Genomic DNA, 11,820 nt, shown 5'->3' with positions numbered 1-11,820 from the left:
CCATTGTAAACATTGCTATTCTTATCAACACATACCTTGTGTCCTACCTGTCATGTTGACAGGTGTTGGTGTCTGCCATTGATTTCGTGCAGGGAGAGAAAATGCATAGAAATCTTGCAACATTAGTGACGTTTGATATATGCTGTATAGGCGGGTTAACAAATAACTTGTGTGCTTTGTCCTCTCCTGCTGCACACTGGTGTGCTGTGGTGAGCTAAGGTAGAAAACAAAAATATCTAACTTTATGTTATAGTTATCTCTAACTGTGTCAGCCATTGTTACAAACAACAGGGTAGTGTACTGGTATACTTACTATAGATTCAAATTTATGTGAAGTACGACAGGACTTTGGCTCTGTCGGATACTGATTTACCACTGGCCTTTTTATCTGATAGTTCACATGTTCATGCGTGTTTGCCTTTACGTAGCTACATAAATATGTCTCTCAAGTACTGACGTCACATCTAGAGTCGTGGTGTAATGTAAACTGAAAATTCTGTATGTTTTGTGAAAAATTGTGAAGATTTTTTGGCACAACCCTACAGTTTGTGGTTTTATTGTAGAGAATATTGCCAAGTGTTTCGTCTTGCTTTGGAGGAATGTGTTGTTTGGTCTCCTGGAAAATACTGCACAGTGAAACAGAAAATCTTATCATCATAATGGCCAAATCCATATGCATAAATGCATGGTTCAGTGCCTTTAGCAAAGAGTTCAAACAATGCATCTATTTAACACTTTCTCAAAAAATAAACAATTAAAACTGTAACACCTTGTACTGTTGAAAATGTTCATACAGAGCTTTATCCTTCCCACCTTTAAAATGTCCTTTTTTTCCTTTTTTATATGCTTTCTTTCAGATGTGTCTTGTACTGTCTTGAGAGGGCCTGTCTCTTGAAGTGGTAAGATGTCTTCATTATAAGAAATAAAAGGGAAAAAATAATGCACACACAATTAAATCTGAGGGTGCGATGTTACAAATTTGAGAAGAAATGTTAAAAACTGGTTTTAAAATTAAAAAATAAAGACGACAGAGCCTGAAGAGACAGTATAACAGATGATTAGATGTTAACCCCCCAGTCAAGGTAGACTGTGTGATGTCAGTATCTGACATACATCAAACTGAAAAAAAGCCTTGTAGTGCAAAGAATAGCAGAGTAGGACGATGGCATCATGATGTGTTCATGACCACTTTCACATAATGCACTGCATGAGTAAAAGGAAGCTGTGCAACTGATGTTGTTCTAACTTCTCCCCCAGAGTCAGTGTTGGAACTATAATTAAAATGGTGCAAATAAGAAACAGACTTCGATGTGTGATGACAGGGTCAGATGTTTCATGAAAGTTGTACCTTGGCACCTTCAGAACACGTCTAGCCATGAACTCACACTTTTCATGCAACTACACCATTTCCAAGGAAAGTATTTCAATACCACACATTCATCACACACATTTTATAGGATGTCTGATTTTCTTGTCGGAAAAAGGTTTTGAATGATTTGTAATTACATTTCTGGAATTACTTCAGTTTGTCATGAGGGGCGGCCCCAGTGGCTAATGTTTGCCCTGAGCCCCCCTGGTGGTTGTGCTGTTGGGTTCATGTGTCACCTGGGATATACTGTAGTGTTTGTGATGAAGACATGTGCTGAAAGGTCTTATTCATATTTGGCACTTGTCAATCTTTCAGTGTATGAAAGCCTTTACTGTTGGACTAAACGGTTTATTAAAATAAACATTAAACATATAAACAACAAACAAACAACATATAAAAAAATCTTTCTATTCTGTTATTTTAGAAAATATTTTTGCAACACAACCACATACAAACAATAGATTATCAATGATGAACACTGTGAGGAATATGGCAGCAAACAGTTATGCGGTAAGATTAGATTGTCTGATTTATTTGTTTCAGCATTTAACATCCAATATATTACAGTGCTGTGTTTTGCAAAAAGGCGTGGATCATTAGGCACATAACTGCAGCTATATTACCTGTAAAGAAAACATTAAAAAAAAACTCAGTACAAAAAACAGTTTTCATTCTTGCAATAATCTGTCTTCTAACTGACGGGGTCAGAGAATAATGCAAGTGCAGTGTTTGGAGGCTGCGCTTTGTTCCTTATCAACTGCTCAATCATCAAGTCGAACTCTTGTATTTCTCTGTAATGAAAAAGAAATGAAAAAAAGCAAAACTGATCACTGATCATATTCAGTATTTACAAACACATTTCCAAAAAAGTTTGGATGCTGCATAACATATAAAACAGAACGGGATCATTTGCTAATCATTTTTGACATAAACGCAATTGAAAACAGTACAAAGACAAAATATTTCATGTTTGACCTCATCAACTTTACTAATTTTTGTAAATATCTGCTTATTCTGAATTTGATGCAGCAACACGTTTCAAACAAGTTGGGACAGGAGCAACAACAGACTGGGAAAGTTGTGGAACGCTCCAAAAACACCTGTTTGGATCATTCCACAGGTAAACAGGTTGATTGCTAACAGGTGATAGTATCATGATGGGGTATGAAAGGAGCATCCTGGAAAGGCTCAGTCAGGGATGTCAGTCAGGATTCAGCGAGGATGAAGGGAGGTTCACCACTTTGTGAACACATGATTGGATAAAGGATGTTGCTACATGGGCTCTGGAACACTTTGTAAAACCGTTGACAGGAAACTGTAGATTATTGCATTCTGTTTGTATTTATGTTTTACAGAGTCCCAACGTTTTTGGAATTGGGGTTGTAACTATAAAAATTCCTTCCTTTAAAAGTTCTTACTCATCAAAGTCTTACCTGTTACTGATGCATCGCCCATTCAGGTACTTTTCTTCTGCCTTTTGAACCGACACATTGTCCACCCCGGCTATGGCATAGATGATGGCCTGCACAGGAGAACAACAGTCTTACAACACCTGTACTACAAACTATAAACTGTGAACATATTATGTGCTGCTAATAAAAAAACAAAAACAAATGAGTGCTGAGGAGCGTTTTAGCTCACCTCAGGAAGAAGCACATCCAGGATAAAGGGGACGGGTTCCCTGAATTTCACCGCAGTCAGGCATGAGGCGGTGGCCACGGCTGTTGTGTAGAGCTCATTTAGGTACAAGTAGACCTGGTCCAACTGCTGGTCATCTTCCAGGTATATGTTCACCACCCGTCTCCGACGGGCAGTCAGAAAGGAGCGAAGCCATTTGGACTGCTGCTGCCCGCTGATCACAGCCTGTAAGGGGAGTGATAATAGGAAGGGCGGGTTTTTTCACACTTATCTTGCATGTGCTGTTTTAATGCTACACACAATGCCTATTGAAATGATTCACTGATTTACAGTTTCTGAAGTCAGCAACATTAGTGTCACAGGTTTTCAGTTTCAACTGTCTGTCATGCAAAGATTCTGCACATGAAGATTCCACATAAAAAGGGGCTCAACCTTAACCATTACCTGACGTTATGCTGGCCTGGCAGCTGCTGGAACAAGCGCCAACCTTAAATAGTTAAATTTAAGAGCACAGGGAGCTTCCGTTTATTTCAAAATCTTCATGCATTTTGTTTTATATTTTGTCGTCACCACAGAAACACCAAGTAACTGCTAAAGTATGATAAGCTATTGCTTTGATTAATGGTTTATAGTCTAATAATGTGTGCTTGTATTGATTACTGGTTGTAGCAGATCAGGCTAATTGTCAGTTAATAGTACTCAGTCACTAACAGCACTATGCAGTAAGTGGTTGGTGTTGATCTGCTTTACTTGTCCTTTAAGGTTCTTAAGAGCTGACTGGTCATTAGGTGGTGCTTTTCCTTCTCTTAGAACACAGCCTGCTCTGGAGTAAGTTGGATGTGCAGCACAAGTTAACAGAGCGATCTAACGGAGTAGAAAGTGAACCACTATCAAAACACTGAAAACCAGGGTTAAACGTGAAGTTACCTCACTGTACCTAAAATCTAGCTTCATGGTATACACTCCAGTTAGCTGTGATCACCAGTGTTTGCGGCTTCCCTTGAGAGAGACGTTCAAGTGCATAATTGGTGACCGTGACAATGGCAGACTGAAAGAAGGTGACTGGCACCTCTTATAATTCTATATAAAACCATTTGGCAAAAGTGCTCTTAGGAGCTACATAGCGCCAAATGTGGCTCCCCTATGATTACAAGACAAAGAACAACTTTTAGTGCTATTTAGCACCATTTTTGTTATTTTTTGACCTTTCATTAAATGTCAGGAATTGTGAAAATTGAGTATAAAGTGTGTGTTTAAGGTGTGTCTGTCCATGTATCAATGTATCCATTAATCATACCCGAAGGCGTTCTTCCACCATGCGCTGCTTTACGATGAAATGTACGAGCTTCTCATTAGCTCGGTTGTGGGCGGCATGACTCCGGTCTGGCAGCAGCCTCTTTGAACTCTTGCTGACCTCCTCCTGCTGTCCACAGACGCTGTCCTCTTTATGATCGTCGCACAGCGCCTCCACGATCGCATCGCTGGCGATGGTTAGTCTCTCTGAGGCTGCCTGCGGATACTTCCTCCTGACTGGATAGCCTGGAGTATTTGAACGCAGTAAAGAGCATTGTCAGAGCCTAGTGGGGCTGCACATGTACTCTAGTTTTCATTCTGTGGTGCCATGTCAATGAATGTTATGTGACAAAACTTACTCATGTCATGAGCAAAGTACTCGATGAAGGAGCCAGAAAATGAGCCACAAGCTACAAAGACAAACATGATTAATGCTGTTAGTAAATAAGTGGTATCAGAGGAATATTGTTCATATATAATATGCATGTAAATATCACTGTCCTATAAACGTTTCTGTCTGCATCAGGTTCAAATGGACAATACCTACCAATCCTTATTCTGTAGTCTGTTATGAGCTCCAAGGACCACTCAATTGCAGCATCATACTCCTCTTTGGCTTTACACTAATAAAAAATATGAGACATAGTTAATCTGCCACTGCGTCAGGAAAACATGTTTTTAGAAAACTGAGTGTATAATTCATGAGCGCGTCTTACCACCAGCTCATTAGCTTCTTCACAGTCAAAAGGCTTCAGGGTTTTCAGAGCCACGGTAAACCTTTGAGAGCACAAACATACAGGTGAAAAAACTGGCAGAAATTCACACATCATCATCACGACTACATGCTGTTGCACTGGATGCACGAATTTCACGCATTTTAACTCCCCCCAGCACTGAATAGCCAGGTGTTGTCTGTAGATCAAGAGGTGTGATCTGCAGACGCTTTACGGCCTGAGGATCACCACAACCTCGGTCCGACATACTTGCAGTGCAGCAGCGTTCACCAACAAAGCAGTGAGAGACAAAACCATTTTATTTCCTACCCTTTCTTTTTGTGAATCGTTGGGTCATCGATGAAAATGATGCTGGCTTTTTTCTGCTTACGGTTCACACTTTTTGCCTGCAGAGTAAAATGATATCAATAATATAAATACATACATTTTAAACCATTGACACTTTCAGGGTTTTCTATATTGCAAAGTCTTGGCCACAGGCCTTATTTTGGGCCATTTATGGCCCATAGTGGTTTTTCATTTAAATCCCCCTTGTGAATGTCATCTACCTGTTTTCCTATGAGCTATGACGAGCATAGTGTTTATTGGAGCTGCAATGATTAGTCAACTACACCAGCTGAACCATGGAAACTTATAACATAATAGGTCAATTTAAGTCATTGACTTTTTTTCTCTGGTTTTCCGGATCTAGGCAAAAATCTTAATAAATAAATTGTGTGTTGTTCCATTTAAACACTTCTATAAAAACATGGACTTATGAGGAATCAGTGGTTCACAAAGCCTTTTTGCACTCACCAATGCAGGCCAGAATGGATAATTTCTAAATTTGCACCACACAAACATTCCCTCTGTAATTGACAGGGGCTCTGAAAGACAAAAACAATCCACTTAAAGTATACAGGGTGTATTCTGCAGCTTGAATCCATCTTGCATTCAGTCACTACGATCTCTCTCACTTTTGTCCACCTGCATCAAGAAACTTGGTAGCTCTTCCTCCTCATCATCACTTTCCTCATCTTCCTGGAAGGACAAAGAGGGCAGCTCTTCCTCATGGCAACTCAGCTCTATTGACAGATCTGAGGACAGCAAAGTCTCGTCTTTTGGGGGGAGCAATAACACAGGATTAGAACAGAGTTAGCAGTAGTAGCTACCCTGGCGAATATAAATCTGCACAGAGCACAACAAATTTAAGATGGATTTGCAAAAATTGTGGTTGTGCACCATTTATTAGGGAGGGCGATGGCCTCATAAAACACACAGTGTGACTCTGCATGAGACTGACACTACCTGGCTCTGCTGCATCAGACTTCTCCATTTCAAATCTTGGTCTGCAGCGCTTCTGTGACTGAGCAGTGGTATCCCCTGTCTTGATCTTCTGCGTCCTGCCACGCAGGCACTTGGCCGGTGCACTGTTGGTTTTACTCCTGGTCTGCATTTTCTCCTTTGCTGCCCTTCTTCTAACTTGTCTTGGCTGCAAGGCATGAAACCTCCCACGTCTGCTTGGAGATTTGGATTTGGAGCACGGTGAATCTATCTCTGACGTCTGCAACGGAACAGATAATAAGGAGTTACAGAGTATCAGTGGCATTAACTGTGCAGGCTGTAAAATCCTTGGGCTCAAAATGCAGAGAAAATATTCATCAGTAAAAAAAAAAAAAAAACCACCTTTAACTGAGTGATGAGTTTGGTGTATTCAAGCTTCACTTGTTTTGCTCCAGGAGGGGACTTTGAAATGTTGGATAGGATGTCAGAGGACGAGCTGTGGACTGGCGTGGAGGTCAGGCAAGCTTCCTGTGACTGTCCTGATTGTCCCCTCCCTCTTTTTCGAGTCCTTGGTAAGGGGCTAGAAGTGGGCTGGCCGACGATGGCAAAATCACTGCACGGCACAGCATTTGACTCGTTCGTGGTTCGAGTTGAAAAGGTGTCCAAGTTGACATTCTGTGCCTGCTTCTTTTTCGGCGTTCTTTTTCGTGGTCGTCCACCTGAAAGATCATTCACAGTCATATTTCTACTGCCATTCGGAGTTGCTTCTCGTGCGTCTTTGAAGGACGCAGAATTAGCTGATTCTCCAAAACAGACAGAAAGTGAAATGACAAAATTTCATGTTGAGTCACCTTTCATTTTTGGTTCTGTGGTGTCTCTGGAGACGGTTTCTGGAAAGGTTGGATGAGAGGTCTGCTCAAGTATCAGGACGTGTCATTTATCAGGGCTGAGTTCCAGCCCTGATAAATGAGTCTCCAGCACTCCAGACAGGTAAAAGCTGTGTGACAGAAGAGAGAGAAGGACAGTTACAGCATTTGGTTTTAATTGAGTAGGGTGTATATTCACACTGCATTCATTACATGTGTTAGCGCCAGGTAAAGCCACGAAAATACGGGAAAGCCAGTTACGACTGAAACATTTTCAAAACATGAAAATCAGCACTGCAAACTGGCAGAAAAACTTTACACTACAGGCCACAACTTACAGTGTAATGTCCTGCAAATTACAGATACATTTCAACATATTAATCAGTACATATAAAATAGTAGTACTTAAATGTAGGCACAGGACAGGCATGTTTCCCGACTTCTGATTCTGACAAGGGCCAGACCACTGCCAGAGGAGGATCTTGCACCCTGACAAAGCCAAGTCTTTTAAACGACTACTTTCATTATTTTGTTTGTGTTAACTAGTGTGCCTTGTTTGTTGTTCCAGTTTTAATAACGGAGATTAGCCGCAGTGTTGCCAGAGAGCAACATAGTTTAAAGGACTGTTCTATTCTGTATTATGCTGCCTGCTTGCTGTGGCCTAAGGGGATGCAGTGTCCTTGACAGTAAACTATAGTATGATAAATATTGGCTTGATACCATACGGTTGTTATCTGCCTTTGAATGCGGCATATTTCAACAAGTCGTAGTACAGGACTTCTCACTTTTGTTGTTTATTTACAGGAACATTCGAAGCTATACTTAAAAATGCAGGTTTATGACACAGAGCAAGCAGCTACAGCAGTTACTTTTGGCATCAGGGGGTAACTGGAGCTACAGAGGTAAGTAAAATTTAAGGTGTAGTATTGGTGTTTTTGGCGCTGCTAACTAAACAAGTCATCCTGTAATATGTTAACTTTTGTATTCTGACAGTCCTGGAGAGAGTTCCAGTCTCCTGTCAGCACAGACCAAGACACCATCAGTCCTAATGTCAGCTATGTTTTATTTAAAGAACATTCACTGCACATGAGCCATCAGGAAGCTTCCTGGCAGGCAGAAGACTGCAGTTGTACATTTAGTTTATAAACAGGGAGTGGCCACCTCACTTCAGCTCCAAACAACAACACCGATCTAATGGGAGTGAAGTACTTGCTGCCACATTGACCAGTTTGAATAGAATGAAACTCCACCTATTATGACTTGGCATTTAACCCTGGATTCCCTGGTTGTGTACGTACATTAGCAGTCAACTGATGTAGGTTTTTTTTGCATTTGATTAAAGTAATGAGCATGCAACAAATGAGACAAATTGCTTCACTTATATGAATACTCTTTAACACTGTCATTGTACACATTGTCTCTGCTTAAGTATCTGATCTGCACTCTGTCTGCAGTGCACGTTAATTCGAAGGAACAGAAAATAAAGTTTTAGTGCATTAAACAGCATTTATCAGCAGATAGCAGCATCTACTTGTTTATTTATGTCACTTGCATATTAAAATTAAGGAAAAGGTTATGAGTGTGTGTGGGAGAGGGACTCCGTGATTTTAAGGTGTACAATTGTTTACAGCAAATCTGAAAGAGAACAGCTGCAGGAAAAGACTTCCCTCCACAGGTTTTGCTGTGGAGTGTCTGTCCAAGGCCAAACTGAGTGTGACGACAAGGCTGATGGGTCCTGTGATGTGTGCTACCAGTGATTTGCTGTCTGTACCGAATACATTCAACATTCAATTCTCAACATCGGTGCAGAGTTTTCTTTTGATTGTGTATTTTATGAAAATAGGACTGACTATAGCTTCAACGAGAGGCAAGAGCAAAACAAAAGCGTTGCCTAATTATAACGCCCCATGTGTGATGAATAAACATCTAACGCTCAGACAATCGTCTCTTTTTGTCTTTTGTTACAGATGCTGTGATTAACCATGCAACTCCATTTGGAGATGTGTTATTTGTTGTTAAGAACTGCTCTTAATTGCTTGTTCGCCACAGGGTGGCTGTGGGAAAGATGAAAATGAGCTACGCAGTTACATATCTTGCTATGACTCTGATGGGAATATGATCCAAAACAAAAACGAAGGTTCAGATTTTTTTTTTTTTTAATAAAACATGGTCTTTTTTTAATTAAATGGCAGCTTTTAGTGTTAAGTAAACTTTAAAGTTTAGTGGACACTCCTTATTTACATATACTGAGATCTAGATTTAGACTATTTGGGGGTATTGCTGCAATAAACATATATATTGTTGAAAAGGAGGAAGACGTGACAACGCCGAAGCGGTGCACCTGTGCTTGGGGGTTGCGCCCGCCGACTGGGCGCTGGAAGAAGCTCATGCTGCGGTCAGGTGGAACCCCTGTGACAGACAGCGGGTGAATGAGGATGAGGAATGAGTGGATAGCTGAGCTGATCAACACATCTGTCACAGTCAAAGCTGTATGATGTCAAAATGTGACTTTAAACGAACTACATTTCTCACTGAGCAACCGAGACTTTAATTTAATTTAAAGTGCTTGTCAACATTAACACCGCGGCACTATTGCACAATCACATCCGTCTGGATAATTCTGTCAAGTAATCCAGGCCGCATGTGGGTGTTGTGTGCTTGACTCTGTTTTGGAGAAATATGTAAATTACGCAATTCCCAATGCGAAATGTAGTCACGAACAGAATCAGACACTGACAGTACTGACAACACCCAACACACAGAAAACGTTCGGTACTTTGGTGTTACAGGAAACGTTAACTCGCGTTAGTATTATTGTTAACGAGCGTTATTGGTACATGAACTGGCCAGGACTAGATGACGCGAAGTTCCGGCCGCAGACAAGTCGAAACAGTAGCGCTAACTAATATGCGACTAGCCATCTTACCTTTAAGTCATCAAATCTGCGGTTTGTTTGGATCGTTAGCTACCAACGACAGTACAGTCTTCCGGTCTCGTCGTTCCTGCACACACTGCTTCTTGTAGTCTGGAGGAAGACCTCTAAATTTAGATAACGTATTAAAAATGTAATCAACACTTGCACAAACAATTCACATAGCCAGGAACAGCACTTTGTATTTGTTGGGACTCCGGGGTCACGGTTTTAAGCCTGGTTGTCTTGACGACCTGTTGCTACCGCCGCCTACTGGACCGGAGTACGAGGTGTCACACTGAATGTTCAGGGCATCGTGTTAGGAGGTCGGCTTAGGGTTAGGGTTAGTCTGAGAAGGCGCAGGATAATTACTGTAAGAAAAACTGCTTCATCTGGTTTTTCAGTTGTGTAAGACATCGTTTTCCCCCTTCAGGCCTCTAAAAATAAACCTGAGAGGGAAAATCATGCTTTGTTCCAAAACAAAAAAAAAAACAAGCCCACACCTCTCACCTGCATTCAGGCTCCATTCCTGCTTGTTTTTCAAATGCATATGTTTTACATCATGCAGTACAAGTTTTCACATTTTGTTTCATTTTTTGGCTTTTAGCTTAATTGACAGACTCAACCTTAGTAGCTGGAGCACAAGCTCTACACGTCAGCTACCTGAGCACCCCAGGTTTCCACAACATTCAACTGACAAACAGTCACTATTCATGTTCATCTCTTTTCTATCTAATGAAGTGTAGAAAACTGCATGCCAACACTTTGTAGTGTAGATCTTACATGTGCTGTTCTCTGCCACCTCACCAATTTTTCTCTTAATAACCTTAAGTCGGTCTTTGCTTGCTTTTCTTTATGTTCATTCCAGTCACCACCTTCAACTGCAGGGATCAAGCAATGCTGTCTCCTGAACATTATGAATTTAACCATAATAACTCTTCTCTAAGCATGGGTGATGAACACATTATCATAAAGCTATAGAAGTCGTGGGTCAACACAGGCCGACAATCTAATGAAAACTTTTGTTCACTGTTAAGACTCATGTCACATAATTTAGGTTGTACTAACCACGTGACAAGACATCACACACAACATTTTTCCATTGATGCATCTGCTCTTTCTCTGTACAAACTGCCAATGGGCCTTTTTCACAGCACACATTTTGACTTGTCTGAGCAAGAAAAGCACAGGTGTAACAAGTACCATTAACAAAGTCCCAGTACGTCATGACAGTTTGGCAGTGAGGCACCATGCACAATCCAGGACATGTCAGCATGTATTCAGCGAAAAAAGGCTCTCTAAGTGTAAATGGTGCCTCTTTTATTTTCCTTAGTGCTGCAAAATTTACACATTTCTATTAAGATCAAAATTTGAAAAATGTCAGTATTACCATATGATGTTTAAATCCAGGGCTGTCAACAGACTTGCTGGGGCCCAGGGACAAGAGACCATCATAGCCCCCCCCCTCCCAGCACCCCAGTTTTTTATTATTTTCATTTTGCTGAAGGCTCGCTCTCCTCCAGCACTGGCAAAGACAAGAAAATGCGTAGCAGTGTGCAGAGATCAACATAAAGAGTGGGACCCGGGACACGCCCCCACCTTGGCTCTGGCTGTGGGCTGCCTGACAGCTCCCTGTCTCTCCCTGACAGGCTCCTCTGCTGTTCCACTGCTGCTCGTTTGTGCTGTTTCTGTGATGGATTCGTATTAGCGTTTGCTATAATACACACCGGGTATGCTCTTTATTCA

At 41.1% G+C, this 11,820-nt stretch overlaps 1 protein-coding gene across 2 annotated transcripts; it reads right to left on the bottom strand.

The window, feature by feature from the left end:
* Window positions 1-1,708: 1,708 nt before the first annotated feature.
* LOC121606499 (PWWP domain-containing DNA repair factor 3A-like) lies at window positions 1,709-10,289 on the bottom strand. 2 transcript variants are annotated; one of them, XM_041936854.1, is made up of 15 exons: window positions 10,090-10,289; window positions 9,505-9,572; window positions 7,149-7,294; window positions 6,700-7,016; window positions 6,322-6,577; window positions 5,991-6,131; window positions 5,830-5,900; window positions 5,344-5,420; window positions 5,017-5,077; window positions 4,848-4,923; window positions 4,660-4,710; window positions 4,305-4,546; window positions 3,011-3,232; window positions 2,803-2,891; window positions 1,709-2,160 (listed from the first exon to the last, which is right to left on the bottom strand). In XM_041936854.1, the coding sequence occupies exons 3-15, from the start codon at window positions 7,153-7,155 to the stop codon at window positions 2,061-2,063; spliced, it is 1,710 nt and encodes a 569-aa protein (XP_041792788.1). In that variant the 5' UTR covers window positions 7,156-7,294; window positions 9,505-9,572; window positions 10,090-10,289; the 3' UTR covers window positions 1,709-2,060. The 2 variants fall into 2 exon arrangements, with proteins under 2 accessions (XP_041792788.1, XP_041792779.1); XM_041936845.1 differs by lacking the exon at window positions 9,505-9,572.
* Between the last annotated feature and the right edge of the window lie 1,531 nt (window positions 10,290-11,820).

Source organism: Chelmon rostratus, chromosome 1 (assembly GCF_017976325.1).
Source record: "Chelmon rostratus isolate fCheRos1 chromosome 1, fCheRos1.pri, whole genome shotgun sequence".
In the NCBI taxonomy this organism is placed as follows: domain Eukaryota; kingdom Metazoa; phylum Chordata; class Actinopteri; order Chaetodontiformes; family Chaetodontidae; genus Chelmon; species Chelmon rostratus.
The sequence above is the reverse complement of the archived record's forward strand: the minus strand, read 5'-3'. Positions and strand labels throughout refer to the sequence as shown.

What these genes read in the sequence shown, in the direction of transcription:
- LOC121606499 (XM_041936854.1), bottom strand. An exon ending in AACTCATCACTCAGTTAAAG is followed by an intron (nt 6,578 to 6,699) that starts GTGGTTTTTTTT and finishes GTTCCGTTGCAG; the next exon opens with ACGTCAGAGATAGATTCACC. An exon ending in GGGCGATGCATCAGTAACAG is followed by an intron (nt 2,161 to 2,802) that starts GTAAGACTTTGA and finishes TTTTCATTACAG; the next exon opens with AGAAATACAAGAGTTCGACT.